The sequence below is a fragment of the Chrysochloris asiatica genome, unplaced genomic scaffold, assembly GCF_000296735.1.
Source record: "Chrysochloris asiatica unplaced genomic scaffold, ChrAsi1.0 scaffold00381, whole genome shotgun sequence".
In the NCBI taxonomy this organism is placed as follows: Eukaryota; Metazoa; Chordata; class Mammalia; order Afrosoricida; family Chrysochloridae; genus Chrysochloris; species Chrysochloris asiatica.
Window position 1 is genome coordinate 1,940,154 of NW_006408899.1, and position 17,968 is coordinate 1,958,121.

Sequence of the window (17,968 nt, forward strand, 5' to 3'; positions counted from 1 at the left end):
GCATTCACTTAAAACATCGTGGGTCCTATCTCACTCTATACTGCAGAGTCAAAATAAGATTTCTTTTTTTGGACATCATGAGCCACAACCTCAGGACAGTGTTGTCACTGGCAGCAGATACGGCAGGGAAGGGCAAGAAGTCTCAGAAGCATCCTGCCAGGCTGCAATGATTAGGAGGCAGCCCAGCCTGGGATAGAGACCAACCCAAACAAGCACATTGCCATCAAGTCGATTCTGACGCATGGTGACCCACATGTCAGAGCAGCACTGCTCCACAGTGTTCTCTTGGCTGTGATTTTTACAGAAGCGGATCACCAGGTCTTTCTTCCTTAGTGCCGCTGGATAGGTTTGAACTGGCAACCTTTCAGTTACCAACAGCCTGTTAGTGCCAAGTAACTAGAAGGAAAGAAAAGATCACTGCCACCTTGGGACACTCTCAAACCTCTCGCTACTTGACTGTCTTCCTTGTAAATGTGTGAAAACCTCTAGCACCTACTTTAAAGAACTGCTGTGATAAGTCAATGATTCAAGTTAGCACTGTGCCTGGTAAGGGCCCTAACTGTGCTATTTATAATAACAAGAGTTATTGTTGTTGTTATGTGCAATCGAGTCGATTCTGACCCATAGCAACCCTCTATAGGGTTTCCAAGTAGCAACCGGTGAGCTTGAACTGCTGACCTTGCAGTTCAAATGGCTTTGCAGTCTGGCACATTAACCCACAGCATCACACCAGGCCTCTAACATTGGGAATGTATAAAACCCTGTCATTTCCTATCAGACTCTGAATGAGACAATTGCAGTTACACACCACTTTAAACAGAAAGGAGCTCTGGTAGCATAGTAGTTACCAGTTGGGCTGCGAACCACAAGGTCAACAGTTGGAAACTACCAGCTGTTCCATGAGAGAAAGATGAAGCTTTCTTCTTCCGTAAAGATTTACAGCCTCAGAAACCTATGTAGGGTACTATGAGTCGGAACCGACTCCATGGCACATCACCACCACCACCACCTTTAAGCAGAGGCATTCTGAGAGCCTGGAGAAGTGGGACAAGCATTTGGGGAAGGAGATCGAGCAGCAGCCAAGAGCTGGCTTCCAAGTCCTTCCCTCCCAATGTCCCACTTCTCTGATAAGAATCAAGCTTCTATTAATTGGGAGCCGACTGCTTAACAGACTCTTGGCTAAGTACATTATGCATGCTGTTGTTGTTAGGGGCCATCGAGTTGATACCGACCCATAGTGACCCTATGCACAACAGAATGAAACATTACCCGGTCCTGGGCCAATCTCACTATCATTGCCCCGCTTGAATCCATCGATGCTGCCACTTGGTTAATCCATTTCATTGGGGGTCTTCCTCTTTTTCTCTGACCCTCCACCTTACCAAACATGATATCCTTCTCCAGCGACTGATCCCTCCTGACAAGATGTCCCAAGAATGAGAGACGAAGTTTGGCCATCCTGACCTCCAAGGAGCACTCTGGCTACACTTCTTCCACAACAGATCTGTTGGTTCTTTTGGCAGCCCATGGCACTTTCAATATTCTCCTCCAATACCATAACTCAAAAGCATCAATTCTTCTATGGTCTTCCTTAGTATCCCATTAACTGCACAGTATCCTTTCAAGGTTGGGGGGCTAAGGGTGAGGGTCACAGCTCTTAGCAGCCAATACCCACCATCAGAATGCCCCAAACGGTTCCCTCTCTGCCACTAATCTGAGGGTTGGTGGTTTGAGCCCACTGGGTGGGGCCACAGAAGAAAGACCTAGTGATTTCCTGCCATAAAAATCATAGCCAAGAAAACTCTATTGTGGTTGTTGTTGTTAGGTGCCATGGAATTGACTCTGACTCATAGCGACCCTGTGCACAACAGAATGAAACACTGCCCAGTCCTGCACCAACCTCACGGTCATTGCCACACTTGAGCCCATTGCTGCTGCCACTGTGTCAATCCATCTCGTTGGGGGTCTTCCCCTTTTTCCTGACCTTTTACTTTACCAAACATGATGTCCCTCTCCAGGGACTGGTCCCTCCTGAAAACATGTCTTGATAACAGGCTTATAAGAAGCATGCTGACTGTACTTAGAAAACCCCATGGAGCAGTTTCACTCTGTAGCACATGGGACCCAAATTGATGGCAGCGTGTACATTTGTTTTATTTTGATCAGCAATCAGTCATACCCAGTGCTCACTCAATTGTGAGGAAATAAGAAGGGGTTCCTGAATTTCCAAGGCAGCTGGAGACTTTAAAAGGATACAAGATCTTGGCTACTTACCAGCATGCCAGTATATGTCTGATGCATGCTGGTTGGGAGATAAGAAATTGCAATTTGCAAAGATAAGAAAACTGAAGCTCCATGTATTCACATGACTGTTGGGATTTGAATCCAGTTTGTACTGGTTCCACCCTCAAAGTGATCTTGATCCTCTCATACATTTTATTTGGGTAACACTTTATCATTTTATGTTTCAGTATTTTTGCATATTCATATTTCTCAAGGTGAAATACACTTTGATAGAATCCTCAGGACAGGAATGAGCATCAGATTCACTTAGCAGATGCAGAAATCCATGAGATAAGGAGGCTGGTACCTTTCTTGGCTTGTTTTTTGGTAGTCTTGCGGCTTGTGTTGGAAACACCTGGAATGGATTTTATTTCACTCTTGCTGACGGGGGGTGGGTGGAGAACCAGCTTTGGTGGTCTGGTGAGACACACAGGCAGCCCTGCTGCACTCATAAGGATCCCAGTGATTCCTGAAAGGACAGGGCAAGGTGAGGAAGGCATTCCTGAAAGGCCAGGGCTGGAGGACTGGCTCCCAGACCCTCTCCAAACACTTTCCTCCCCAGAAACCACCTCTCCGTTCCAACAGAGGGCGCTCCTACTTCATCATTTCCAAAAATGTATTCAGCCACTCATCTTCAATAGCATGCTTTGCTTTAAGCCATCAGTTCTCCCCAAATGGCCTCCTGCCGTCCGGAGACAACTTGTGAAAGCCAAAACTCTCACCGTTACAAATTCTCATCACTTTATTCATTTACTTCATGACTCGCATTTCTTCTCCCTTAAGTCAGCCCCATCCCACAGTGCATTTCTCTTACCTGCCAAGGCAGGGTTGACAGGACTGGAGCCATTCAAGTTCTTCACGGGGACAGTGGGAACTCTGAGGAAGGAATGAGCAGACACATTATGGTTTTGACAAGCAGGATAAAATGGGCCATTGTTGGAAACCCAAAACTTTACCGATTGAGAGTTTGCCCTTTCTTACAGAAACTGCAAACCACTATGAAAGAAGTAGTAATTTCTTCACAGAAAAGCCACAGTGAGGTCTTCAAAACCAACACAGGGCCAAGTCTCTCCTCCACTCACAAGCCTGCCACGGTTCTCCAGGTCATTCAGAGTCAAAGTCAAAGTTCTAGCAAGAGCTCCGGGGCCTTACATTATCTGCCAACATCCACCACCATCCCATTATCTTTCTGGCTTCCTGTCACATTGCTTGACGGATCTTCCTCCTACAGGCATGCTCTTGCCCCAGAGTCTTTGCATTATGCTGTTCCATCTTCCTGGAATGCTCTTCCACCATGTAAATATATCCGTTTGGCTTCCTCCTTCAACTCCTTCAGGCTTGGCTCAAATCTTGCTTTCCCAATGAGACTTTCTCTGACCACTGTATTTAATCCTGTCCTGGATTATACATAGGAATCCTGGGGTGGTACGGTAGGATAAGCACAGGATTGCTAATCAAAAGGTAGGCAGTTCAAACCCACCAGCCACTCCTCAAAAATCCCGTACAAGATCCTGATCTTTGTTTTCTTTAGAGCCGGCACTAGTAGGCACACAATACATACTTGTTATTGTCAAGTGCCGTCAAGTTGTTTCCGACTCACAGTGACCCTGTATAGGGTTTCTGAGGATCGGCTGGTGGTTTTGAACCACCAACTTTTTGGTTAGCAGTCCAGTGTTTATTCTATAATGCCACACCAGGGCAGTGACTGTAAAACGAGAAGCAGTTTCAAACTTGGGTGGGCATAAGAACTACTTACATTGTGGTTACTGTTAAGTGCTGTCAAGTCAGTTCCAACTCACAGCGACCCTATATAGGGTTTTCAAGGAGTGTCCGGTGAGTTTGAACCACCAATCTTGCAGTTCAAACTGACCTTGTGGTATGGAGCTTTGACAATGACAGGAGTCTCAGGCCTGAGTCTCAGCCTCCCATGGTGGGGCCCAGAGTCTGGAGTAGCCAGTTCCCCATTGAGCTTTTGGTAATCACAGTTCTACAGCTGTGACTCCTCCTTGTCCCTGAGAAATGTCAACAGCAGGAAGAACCGCCTCCCCTCTCTGTCCTCTCCCCAGCAGTTGGATCTGGTGGAGGAAGCTAGCTGGGCTGCCTGGGAATGCCAGGCCTCCCACAGAGCTGACTAGAAAAACATGGGGGGCGGGGGCCGCTGGAGATGGGTCTTACACAACCCCTGCACCACCCAGCTCCCACAGCTGGGCTTGGAGTGGGGAGGCCAAAGTCTCTGTTGACTCCCAGAGGCAGACAGCCTGAGAAGATATAAGTTGTCATCATTAACACATCAGCACTCACCTTGTTCTAGGTGCAGTTCAAATGGCTCACAATATATGAGGGGACGTCAAAAACTTTGTGTAAAAGTAGAATCGTACGATAATGGAATTTTTCCATGAACTTTTTGAAGCCACTTTGTAAACAGTATCTTCGAAACCCGATGCATCCTGACTATAACTGTCATTAGCCCCATTTTACTGACAAGGAAGCTGAGGCACAGAGAGGTTCATCAAACATGACCAGCGTCACACATCTAAGGATTTGAACCCAGAAAATGTAGCTGTGGAGTCCATGTCTTAACCACTCAGCATGTTTATATCATGTGATCCTTGTGACACCCCATGCTGCAGACCAAGAACATGAGGCTCGAAGAATGCATCAAATAAACCAGGCGCCCTGCCTGGTAGCATAGTGGGTAATGAGTTGGACTGTTAACCACAAGGTCAGAAGTCTGAATCTACCAGCTGCACCACCAGAGAATGAGAGACTTTCTGCTGCCTTCAAGATTTACAGCTTCAAAAACTCTATACCGGGTCACTATGGGTCAGAACCGACTCCAAGGCACACCACCACTAACCACCACCAGCAGAAGGAAGAGCAGCCATGTGGGTCTGAGTCCACTTGGGACCTCCAGGCTGAGAGGGAGGGGCCTCAGTCTGTCACTCCCACCCCTAAGATTACTGCTCCTTCCCCTCCAGCCCTCCCTGAGGAAGACCACAAGAGTGACAGGGCTGTGAGGATATGAAACAACAGACGTGAGAGTTTTTGTGTCTCAAAATGCCACCAGAGGCTGTTTTTCTTCAGAATGGATCACACCCAGATGAGCATGGGAAGTACCGAGTTCAAACCAAGGGAAACTGGGCCAGACAAGTAGTCTAGAAAGCCAGGTTTGAATCCTAGATTTGCCCACAATTCCTCACCAACCAGTTAACTTTCCTGAGCTTCCATTTCCTTATTGTTAAAACTGTGTGGATTAGAAGGTACACAGCCAGGGACACTTCTTGAGATGCCCCCACTCAAGTCCCTAAGAGGAAGATGGCATTCAGACCCCTGCATCCCCAGCCTCTTCACCTGGCTCTCTACGCATAAACTTCCAGGGAAGGATGGCACCTCCTGTGACCTGTTCCCCTGCTCCCCACCAGGGGGCAGCAGATGCAGGTCTGCGTGCACCTGTGTTCCCCCTCACCGCCTCTGAGGCCCCCACTGCAGCTGATAAATAGCTGTGATCTGGGTGACAAAAGGTACCTTTGTTCCCACAAACTGGACTGGCAGGTTTCCACACCCAGTGTGGTCAACCAGGAAACAACCCGATCCTCAGAGCACATATCCCAGGTAGCAGGGCTAGGGCAAAGTCTGGGGAGAAGGGTCTGCACACAGATCTCGGGAACACACCCATGGGAGAGGTGCTTGTCCCTGCCGTGTTGGGAAAGGGGCCACATGGTGGATGAGCTTGTCATTGGGCTTAGGTAGGAAGGGAACAATTTACTTACATAGCTGAAGGAGCTCTGAAGTCTAGCCCCTCAGCCAGTCTTGCTTTGTGCCTTTGGGACGGCCACGTGAGTGACCTCACTGAACTTCTTGACCACATCCAAGTTATCCTTCTGGTCCAGTGGTTACGCTCTGGCTGCTAACTGAAAGGTTGGTGGTTTGAACCCACGAGTGGCTCCATGGGAGAACGATGAGGCAGCCTGCTGCTGTTACAGGTTTGAAAACTCTATGAAGCACTTCTACTGAGCCCTTGTTAGGTGCCATTGGTTTGGTTCCGACTCATAGTGACCTTATGCACAACAGAACAAAATACTGCCCAGTTCTGTGCCATCTGCTATGTTGTAGAGGGTCCTGAGGAGTCTGAATCCACTTAAGGACTGTGAGCTGGGGGTCTCTGTAAAGATTTAGAATCCAAGTTAAATGCTGTGCCAACAGGGAGCCCTATGCAAATTCAGATGTTTGTTTAGAGTTTTCTTTCCCAACTGTAAGAGGAAGTTGGGCTTGATAAGCCCTTTTCGTGCTTTAATATCCCAAGTGTCTCAGATTCTTGAAGACATTGAGAATGCTGACTTGGCAACAATTGCTTCCTCCCACCCTTTCACCATTGCTGGCTAAAATGAAAACCCGACAGAGCAGCGTCTGTCTGTCTGTCTAGTTGTTACTGTTGGTGTTTGCTGTTCACTCAATCCCAGCTCATGACCAAATCCCACACAGTTTTCTCGGCTGCAGTCTTGACAGGAATAGATTGGTAGGCCTATCTTCTAAGGTGTCCCTGGGTGGGCTAACAACTGAGTATGCACTGTTGTCACCCTCCCCAGGGATGGTTACCCAGTCTGAGGTCCCAGGGGACTTCAAATAAATTAATGGGAAAGTTCCATTATCTTTTAATGCCATTTTTCCACAAATGTTTTGAAACCTCATCGTGGGCTTGAAGGAGCCCTGGTGGCATAGTGGATTAAATTATTAGGTTGCTAACCACAAAGTCAGAGGTTCAAACCCAGTAGCTCTTTTGAGAGCAAGAGATGAGACTGTTTGCTTCTGTCACGATTTACAGTCTCGGAAACCTTATGGACAGCTCTGCTCTGTTGGATAGTGAATAAGGAAGATTGTAGAAGAATGGATGCATTTGAGTTATGGTGTTGGAGAATATTGAAAGTACCATGGGCTGCCAAAAGAACAAATAGATCTGTGTTGGAAGAAATGTAACCAGAGTGCTCCTTGGAGGCCAGGATGGCCAGACTTCGTCTCTCATACTTCAGACATATTGTCAGGAAGGACCAGTCAGTGGAGAAGGATATCATGTTTGGTAAAGTAGAGGGTCAGAGAAAAAGTGGAAGACCCCCCCCAACAAGATGGATTGGCACAATGGTAGCATTAGTGGGTTGAAATGTAGCAACGATTGTGGAGTGTGACGTTGGCCCAGGATCAGGGAGTTTTTCGTTCTGTTGTGCATAGGGTCACTGTGAGTCGGTACTGACTCGATGGTACCTAACAACACCTCTGTCCTACAGGGTTACCAGGAATCAGAACGAACCCAGTGGCAGTCAGTTTGATTTGGCTTTTTGGTTTTGGTATGCCTGAGCCCTCTTTCTAGAAGACAGAAACCAAGGGGTAGGAATGCTTTTCACATCCTGCGCAACTCAACTCAGCCAAAGCTGTCTGACCCAACCACCATGTTGGGACCAATCAGAAAGCATCCCCCACTCCCCATTCTGCTGGGCTATTTCCAGTTATGAAGAGGCCAAGTGTTCATTTCCACCTCTAAAATATGAGACTAAGGCAGGGAAGAACTAGCAGGGTGGCAGAGGAGGAGGGGGTTGGTGGGAGGGCGAATGTTTCTGTAGACACCATGGGGAAAAGCAGTGAGTTACAGCCAACGCAGAAATCCTCAGTCCCGGTGGACAATGGTCTGTCTCTACGGTAACCCAGGCCTAACTAGAGATAGAGAAGCCTCCATTCCAAAAGAGACGGCAGAGGGGCGACTCCCACCCTCTACACAGAGCCCCCCTTTCTCTCCCTTTAGAAACTCCCGCCTGTGTCTGAATAATTCACAGGCTCTTTTGTTACCCACCACCCCCCACAAGCCCCTCTCTTCATCCCACTTCTACCACCCGCCCTGTTCTTCCTTTTTTCCGTGGGAAAGTTGTCTGAAGAGGTCATGCGCAGAGAGGGGAGGGGGCCCGGACCTGCGACGACAGAAGGTCGATGGCAGTACCAGACAAAGGGAAGAAACACGCTCATTAAGTGGCTGAGATGGCAGGGGGATTGTGGGAGGTGGTGAGAGGTGAGGAGAACAGAGAGGGCGGGCGAGCTAGGGGGTCTCCCTTGTCAGCGAAACAGAGCAGAAAAACAACTTGTTTCTATAGCCCCTCAGAAAGGACACTGTCCAGACCTAGACCCCATTCTCCAGTTCCAGTGTCACTAGGCTGGCGGCAGCCAGGACAAAAAGGAAAAACAGAGTTGCCGGTTCCCTCAGGGAGATTCAAAGTCATCTGAGGAGCCTCTCCCTGCATTCTAACAGAGGTCACTTGGCATTTGTTGAGGGCACCTGAAATGAGGTAGGGTGCTCTGACTTCAGTACAAGGCTTCCATCAATAGACACTTGTTAATGATAATAATGGAGTCCCAGTGTGGCGCTGTGGGTTAATGCACTAGAGTACAAATTCACTTTGAACCTCAAGGTCAGCGGTTCAAGCTCACCAGCTACTCTTCAGAAACCCTATGGAGAGTTGCTATAGATCAGAATCAACTCAATGGCACATAACAACAATGATAATGATAGTAATAATAGTAGTTGATATTGACTGAGTCCTTACATGATACAAATGGAAAGACTGGAGGTTTGAGTCTGCCCAGAGGTGTCTCCAAAGATGAGGCCTGTCTGGTGATCTACCTGCGAAATATAAGCTCCTGAAAACTCTAGGGGGCACAGTTCCACTCACACCCATGGGGGGCGCTGTGAGTCAGAATCGGTCCAAAGGGAACCAGTGGTAGTGGTGGGATGGTTGTGGTTATGTGCCATGGAGTCGGTTCTGACTCATAGCGACCCTGTACAGGGTTTCCAAGGCTGTAAATCTTTCAGAAGCCTCATCTTTCTCCCACGGAACAGCTGGTAGTTTCTGCTGACCTTAAGGTTCGCAAGCCCGATTCGTAACCACTACGCTACCAGAGCTCCCAAGTGCTGCACTCAATCTAGACACCGAATGTCTTACTGAATCCTCACAACACCCCTACAGTGAGAAGGTTCTCACCACCTCACTTTGTAGATGAGGAAACTGAGAACAAAGGTGTCAAACCGTACCCAGGTGGCATGGCACAGCCAGGGTCTGGCTGCAGTTCCTTCATCCCCGTCCGGACAGGCACTGCTCTGTGACAGTGTGAGCTCTGAGTCACAGCTGAGTTCAGGTGCCCATTGCCCCTCCCCGCAACACTCCCGCCAGCCGCCAGATGTGACCTGAAAGTCCACACACGTGAGCAGCATTTACCACATACAGGCAGACCTCGACTTACTGCGTGTTCTCACAAATTCAAAGTTGGTGGCCACCCTGCGTCAAGTAGTTTTCCAACATCATGTGTTCATTTCATGTCTCTGTGTCCCATTTTGGTGTTTCTCACAATATTTCAAACTTTTTCATAATACTATTGCACACTTAATCGACTGCTCTAGGTGTAAACATAACTTTTATAAGCACTGGGAAACCAAAATCGTGGTGCAGCTCTCTTGAATGCAATATTCACTTCAGTGCCGAGGACTGGGACCAAACCTATTGTATCTCTGAGTTCTGCCTGCACATGGGAGGAAGAGTTAGTTAGGCTTTGGCTAAAACAGCGGCAGACAAGAGACCAAATCCTGGGTTTCCATCCCACTGTGTCACACACAAGCTGTGTGGTCTTCCCTGGGAAGTTAATTCTGAGTTTAAGAGCCCCCACGTAAAACTGACATCACAGGGCCAGGTGGTGGGCTGAGGCTGCCAACACAGCTAGCCAAGGGGTGAATTCCCACAGTGAGGTTTTCATAGTGACGCTCCAGGGTGAGTTAACCAAGTAAAATGAGCCCGTCGTCACACAGGAGGAAACTGGAAATGCAAAGACTCTGGCTTACCCGAGTGGCATAGACCAGAGAGGAAGTGGGTCTGGAGGCCTCCCACGCTGCAGTCCCCCATTCTTCTCCTCAGCTCCCAGCTCTGAACCTCTGCATGCTGAGAGCCAGCCTGGTGTCCTGACTGCCTGCTCTGGGCAGCCAGGTGCCCACCCTGTCTCTAAAACTATCCTGCCCACATGGGCGCAGGTGCCAAAGGCAGAGCCAGGGTCCTGGAGAGAAAAGGAAGCCAGGAGAGACCGGCATGTATGGCATGGGCCTGGCTGATCCCATGTTATGGTCAGGAAGACCACAAACTACAATCATAGCAGGACCTATGACAGCACAGCTCCACTCTGACAAACATGGGTTCACCACGAGCTGAAATCAGCTCAATGGCAGCTGGTCACTGGCAGTCATAGGCATGGATCTGAGACCATGCACGGCATGTCCAAAGCACACCGTGAGTGCCCACTAAATGGCGGCTCTTGTTCCTATCCGAAGTCCCCTTCAGCTTCCAGAGGAGAGGCCACAGGAAGAGAAACAGCCATCATTTGGCACCTACTGTATGCTCAATGGAGTCCTGATGTGGCATTGTGGGTTAATATGCTGGACTACAAAATTGCTGTAAATTGCAAATTCAACCTCACCAGCTACCCCTTGGAAACCCTATACAAGGTCACTTTAGATCAGAAAGACTCAATGACACTTCACAACAACAAGTATGCTCAGTGGAGACAGCTCTGGCAGCACTGTGGCTTAGATGTGGGGCTGGTAAGTCCCTCCAGGGAAGCAGGGGAGGCTATCTGCTCCCTAAGGATTTACAGTCTTGGAAACCCTATGTAGGATTGCTGGAAGTCAGAATCGACTCATTAGCAATGGGTTAGATTTGTTTGGGGCATGCATGTTCAGTGGGGTCCCATGTGCAAATGGTGATACGCTCAACTACTAGCCTAGCAGTTGGTGATTGGAACTCATCCAATGGCTCTGTGGAAGAAATGCCTGGTGATCTCCTTCTAAGAGATCACAGCCCTGAAAACCTGACAGAGCAGTTCTACTCTGCACACATGAAGTTGCCATGAGTGGGAACTGGCTGGATGGTACTGTTTTTTTCTGTGGTTTTGTTTATCTCTGTTTAGAGCTCTGGGCACTGTGTGATGAGCTCCATGGGGAAGCAGCATGGCCAAGTCAGGAATCTGGGTTAAACATAGAGTTGTTGTTGTTGCTGTTGTGTGCCATGGAGTCGGTTCTGACTCATAGCAACCCTGTACAGGGTTTCCGAGGTTGTAAATCTTAACGGGAGCAGAAAGCCTCATCTTTCTCCCGCGGAACAGCTTCCTAATGTTCAAATCCTAGTCTTCCCAGAATTCAGCTATGCGCTTTTGAGCAAGTAAACCTCTATTTTCTTCATCTGTAAAATGGGATAATAACGCCTATTTCATAGAGATGTCCTAAGGATTAAATAAGGAGACAAAGTCCAGGGAATAGAACATAAGGAGAACTCAATTAACCTCACCTATGTGTGAAACTAGGAGTCCTGATGTGGCATTGTGAGTTAATGCACCAGACTGCAAAGCCATTTGAACTGCAAGATTGGCGGTTCAAACTCACCAGCTGCTCCTCGGAAAACCCTATACAGGGCCACTATGGGTCAGAACTGACTCGACAGCACTTAACAACAAATGGGTGGGACTGTCCTTGTATGGCATGGTAAGACAAATACTGGACTGCTAACAGAAAGGTTGACAGTTCAAACCCACCAGTTGCTCCTTCAAAACCCTCTACAGGGTCTCTGTGAGTCAGAACCGACTCAATAGCACTTAACAACAAACATCTGTAGCTGTAGGATAAACAATGAACTGCTAACTGCAAAGTCAGCAGTTCAAACCCACCTGCTGCTCCTTGGAAACCCTGTGTAGAGTCACCAGAACTCAGAATTGACTCACCACGGCCCTTACCACCACCGACAGCATTATCACTTAGTATAAGAAGTCTAGTGGTGCTGTGAGTCAGACGTTGCAGTGCTAATCACGAAGTTAATTGTTCAAACCCACCATTCCCAGGGAGAAAGATGAAGCCATCCGCTACTGTAAAGATTTTCAGTCTAGCTATATAGTTGCTAAGGAGCTCTGGTAGCGTAGTGGTTATGAATCAGGCTGCGAACCTCAAGGTCAGCAGTTCGAAACTGCCAGCTGTTCCGCGGAAGAAAGATGAGGCTTTCTGCTCCTGTAAAGATTTACAGCCTTGGAAACCCTGTACAGGGTCGCTATGAGTCGGAACCGACTCCACAGCACATAACAAGTATAGAGTTGCTATGCGTTAGAATCCGATGACAACATGTTTGGTTTGGGATTGTTACTTAGTATGCATAATCTGAGCTCAGAGGATCTGCAGGATAAGCACTGGACTACAAGCTACAAGGTCAGTGGTTTGAGCTCACCAGACACTCCTTCAGGAGAAAGATGAAATCTTTGCTACAGCAAAGATTTACAGTCTTGGAAACCCTATACAGGGCAACCCACTCAATAGCACTTAACAACAACAACATGCATGATCTTTAATCCTCACGGTAATCCTAACATGCACATTACTGCCAACATTTTTACACATGAGGGAGTTAGGATTCTCTAGTGTTAGAGGTTTTGCCAAAAATCACATGGCTGGTAAAAGGCAAAGTCTCAATTAGACCCAGGAGTCTCTGGGTGGCTGCTGACTAAAAGGCTGGAGATTCAAGTCCAGCCAGAAGTATCTCGAAAGAAAGGTCTGGCAATCTAGTTCCAAAACATCAGCTTCTGAAAACCCTCTAGAGTGTAGTTCTTACGCACATGGGCTCACCACGTGGTGGAATCAACTCCACAACAACTGGTTTGGGGTTGGAGTCCAAAGGCCAAAGCTTTTCTCATCTACTGGGGCAAGACTTGTTGCCATTCCATCGAGTCAATCCCAACTCACGGCAACCCCGTGTGTGTCAGAGTAGAACTGCACAAGACAAAGACCTTAACTCTGGTCCACGCTCCTTAATCTGTGACCCAGACAATCAGACACGTCCTATGCATGTCTGAAATGGTGGATTCACTGGGTGGACAGGCCGTTCAAGTTCACCCAGAGGCACGTTGGGAGACAAACCTCGTGATCTGCTCTTCTGCCTTGAAAATCCTATGGAGCAATTCTACTCTGCACCTGTGGCCTCACCAAGAGTTGGGACAGACTTGAAGGAACCCAACAACAAGTCCTCAATGAAACAAGGCAGTTCTGGAAGCACCTACCCAGAGGCGATCAGTACTCGAGACTGGGCAATAGCCAGCCGCTGCAGGTTGGTCCGATTCAAGGTCGCCAAGGCCACTCTTCCAGTCTTGCCATTGGCTCCTGGGGGGCTAGCAGGAGAGCCGGCAGTTGCCCCAGCCGGTGTGTGGGAGACTTGTCGCCGACTCATCTGGGATGGGACAATTTTCACAGGGCCACGGATGGTGCCTGTGCCATCCAGCGGTTTGGCCCCTGAGGCTGGTGGTGGGGGCAGCTTGACTGCTCCAGATGGGGGCATGTTCTTGCGGGCTGCTGATGGCTGCAGGGGCCCGGTGCTCCCATTGACCACGGCTGCCTTCACACTCATCACCAGGACACACTGTGGGCAGGAACAAGGCGGGGCAGGGGGCGAGACGACTGACCCAGGGCTGGCCGGCCAGGACTGAGCCTTGGGCAGGGTACCAGTGACCATAGGGTAGATGAGGTCAAGACGCCGCCGGACGCGGCGCTGGCGCTGGGTCTGCCGGTTGATCTGGCCCATAGTGTTGAAGTCAATGACGTAGCTAAAGCCGATGGAGGTGAGATCGATCCAAGGGTGCTGCTTCTCATAGGCATGCTGAATGGTGATGCCCACTTCCATGTCATAGGGTGTCCACGAGCCATTATCATTCTCCCATTCCCACACCACGCCCTTCCCTGGGGCCGAAGACGGGTCGTAGTAATTTCGTCGAACTGGTCGGAGGGTCCCTGTCAGAATGGACCAGAGTAAAGGGTCAGAGACAGCATGCAATGACACTTGATGGTGTTACTGTAAGAGGCAAACCTTAGATTAGGAGCCCTGGTGGAGTTACAGGATAGGCACTAGACTATAAGATAGACAGGGTTGGCAGTTCAAACACACCAGTCACCTTGCAGGAGAAAAATGAGGCCCTCTGTTCCCAATCAAGACTGACAGCCTTGGGAACCCTATAGAGGGTGTCTAGGAGTTGGAACCAAGTCGATGACAGTGAGTGGAACTGAACAGAGTGTGAGCCATGAGGAGCCCTAGCGTCAGAGTGTTGGGCTACTAATCTCAAGGTCAGTGGTTCAAACCCACCAAGCCACTCCTAAGAAAAAGATGAGGCTCTCAGGTCCCATGTTAGAAACCCTAAGGAGCAGTTCCACTCTGTCCTAACAGGGTCGTTATGAGTTAAAATCGACTTGAGGGCAGTAGGTTTGCTTTTTCTTTTGCTTTGCTTTTGGTGAGTCATAGATGGTGCAGTGGGTTAAGCATTAGATTGCTAACCGAAAGGTTGGCAGTTCAAACCCACCAGGTACAGATGGGGCAGCCTGCTCCTATACAGGTTGATAGCCTCAGGAACCCTATGCCACAGTTCTGCTGTTATATAGGTTCACTGTGCATCAGAATAGATGTAATGGCAATGGGGTTGATTTGGGTTTGGTTTAGTGGGGTATCGGCTCTGAGCAGAGACACATTTCCATCTTTGAGTCTACAGTTAAACAAGCTCAGTGACAACTGACGGAGGCGGGAGGCAGCGCAAGGTAGTAAAAAGAATATCTCCCAGTTTTGAGTCAAGGGACCTAGATTTATGGTCCAGCCTGTTCAAAGACTAAGGAAAATCTCCCCCTGTTGCCACTAAATCACTTCTGCCTCATGGGGACCCTATGTGTGTCAGAGTCGAACTGTGCTCCATATGGTTTCTCAGCCCTGGTGGAGCAGTGGTTAAAGCAGTTGGCTGCTAACCAAAAGATTGGAATCCACCAGCTGCTCTGAGAAAGAAAAACATTCCAGTCTGCGTCTGCAAAAATTACAGCCTAGGAAACCCTATGTTATTGTTGTTGTTGTTGTTAAATGCTGTCGAGTCGGGTCCAATTCATAGAGACCCTGTATAACATTTCAGAGGAGTGGCCAGTGAGTTTGAACTGGTTCAAATCAACCTTGTGGTCTCGTGCTTATCCTACAGCAATTGGGTCTCTATGAGTTGGAATCAACTTGACAACACTGGCTTTGGAACCTTTATGGAAGATGTCCTTAGGTGGTGCCAAGGTAAGCCGAAAGGTTGGCAATTTGAACTCACCCAGAGGTAGGTACCACAGAGACAAGACTGGCGATCTGTTTCAAGGTCACAGCCTTGGAAACTCTATGGGGCACAATTCTACTCTGCACACTAAGAGTTGTCATGAGTCTGCATCAACTTGACAGCAACTATCAACAACAACAACAATCTCACTAAAGTAGACCACCAGACCACTGAAAATCCTATGGAGCTCAGTTCTGATACACATGGGGTTGCCATGAGTTGGTATCAACTCCGTAACAACTGGTCTTGGGTTGGAACCCAAAGGCCATCATGCCACTTTCTTCCACCTGCAGCCAGAGGGTCAGAGCAAGACTTGTTGCGATCACATTCAGTCAATCCCAACTCATGGCAACCCCATGTGTGTCAGAGTAGAATTGAACAAGACAAAGATCTTAAATTCTTCCTTAATCTGTGACCCAGAAAATCAGACACGTCCTATGTCTGAAATGCTGGAGTCCCTGGGAGGCACACATGGTTAAGCATTACCTCTAGGTGGACTCGAACCTCCAACCTTTCAGCTAGAAGTCACATGTGTAAACTGTTTGCAGCAGCCAGGGTCCCTCTGGCTGATATAGAACCTCCTTTTCTCCCTGGGAAACAGGATACTAAATACTTCACAGAGTTTTATGAAGATTAAAGGTACCTCACTTATCCACCCAACAACTATGTATTGAGAGGTACTGGATCGCTCATGTGTGTCCTGTAATTTGCACTAAGGCATATAAAACCCTTGACACGTTATTGCTGGGTTCCATCGAGTTGATTCTGACTCATAGCGACCCTACAGGACACAGTAAAACTGCCCCACAGGGTTTCCAAGGTTGTCATCTTCATGGAACAGATTTTTTCCTCCCCTACCTTACTGTCAACCTCTTCAAAGTGTTCAAGAGCAAAGATGTCAGTTTGAAGATTAAATGTGTCTGAACAAAGCCAAGGCATTCTCATTAGCCTCACATATATGTAAAAGATAGACAATGAATAAGGAAGACAGTAAAGCTGATGCATTTGAGTTATGGTATTGGAGAAGAATTTTAGGAACCATGGACTGTCAGAAGAACCAACAACTCTGTGTTGGAAGAATTACAACCAGAATGTTCCTTGGAAGTCAAGATTGCCAGATTTCATCTCTCATACTTAGCACATATTATCAGGAGGGACCCCACCACTCGGCTGTCAGTTTGTCATACTGTGGTGGCTTGTGAGTTACTGTGATTCTGGAAGCTATGCCACCAGTATTTTAAATACCAACAGGGTCACACATGGTGGACAGATTTCAGCTGAGCTTCCAGATGAAGACAGACTAGGAAGAAAGAGTAATGAACTACTTCCGAATATTTATTCATTGAAAACCTTATAAATAGCAGAGAAACACTGTCAGATATAGTGCCGGAAAATGAGCTCCTCAGGTTGGAAGGCACTCAAATGCAACTCAGGGAGAGCTGCCTCCTCAAAGTAGAGCTGACCGTGATGACGCGAATGAAGTAAAGCATGGAAGAGTAAAGCCCTCGGGACCTTAATTTGCTGATGGGGCACAACTCAAAATGAGGAGAAATAGCTGTAAATATCCATTGAAAATTGGAACATGGAATGTGCAAAGTATGAATCTGGGAAAATTGTAAATAATGAACTGGAATGCATAAACATAGACATCTGAGGCATTAGTGAGCTGAAATGGACTGATATTGGCCATTTTGAATCTGACAACCACATGGTTTACTATGCCGGTGATGACAAATTGAAGAGGAATGGTGTTGCATTCATTGTCAAAAGGAACATATCCAGATCAGTCATGAGGTTCAACATTATCTGTGAAAGGATAATATCCATGTGCAAACAGGGAAGACCTGTTAATACCACTATTATTCAAATTTACACACCAACCACTAAATTCAGTGAGAATAAATAAAAGAATTCTACCAACTTCTTCGCTCTGAAATTGATCAAACATGCAATTAAGATGTATTGATCACTATTGGTGATTGGAATGCAAAGGTTGGAAACAAAGAGAAAGGATCAGTAGTTTTAAAATATGGCCTTGGTGATAGAAATGATGCTGGAGAACGCATGATAAAATTCTGCAAAACCAATGATTTGTTCATTTCAAATACCTTCTTTAGACAGCATAAGAGACAAATATACAAATGGACCTCACCAGATGGAATACACAGAAAACAAATTGACTACATCTGTGGAAAGAGACGATGGAAAAGCTCTATATCATCAGTCAAAACAAAGCCAGGGGCAGATTGTGGAACAGACTATCAATTGCTCATGTGCAAGTTCAGGGAGAAATTGAAGAAAATGAAAACAAGTCCATGAGAGCCAAAATATGACATTGAATATATCCCACCTGAATTTAGAGATCATCTGAGGAAATGATATCTGAAGAACAGATTTGATACATTAAACACTAAAGACCAAAGACCAGAAGAGTTGTGGAATGACATCAAGAACATCATAGAGGAAGAAAGCAAAAAGTCATTAAGAGGACAAGAAAGAAGGAAAAGGTCAAAAT

The 17,968-nt window shown here is 47.5% G+C and overlaps 1 protein-coding gene across 1 annotated transcript in view; it reads right to left on the reverse strand.

The window, feature by feature from the left end:
- DTX4 (deltex 4, E3 ubiquitin ligase) overlaps nt 1–17,968 on the reverse strand; it is a 50,883-nt gene that overhangs the window by 21,830 nt on the left and 11,085 nt on the right. The window contains exons 2-4 of the mRNA XM_006876472.1: nt 13,396–14,119; nt 3,098–3,159; nt 2,591–2,752 (exon numbers count right to left, since the gene is read on the reverse strand). Of these exons, the coding sequence (XP_006876534.1) occupies nt 2,591–2,752; nt 3,098–3,159; nt 13,396–14,119 (948 nt within the window). The remainder of the gene's footprint in view (nt 1–2,590; nt 2,753–3,097; nt 3,160–13,395; nt 14,120–17,968) is intronic.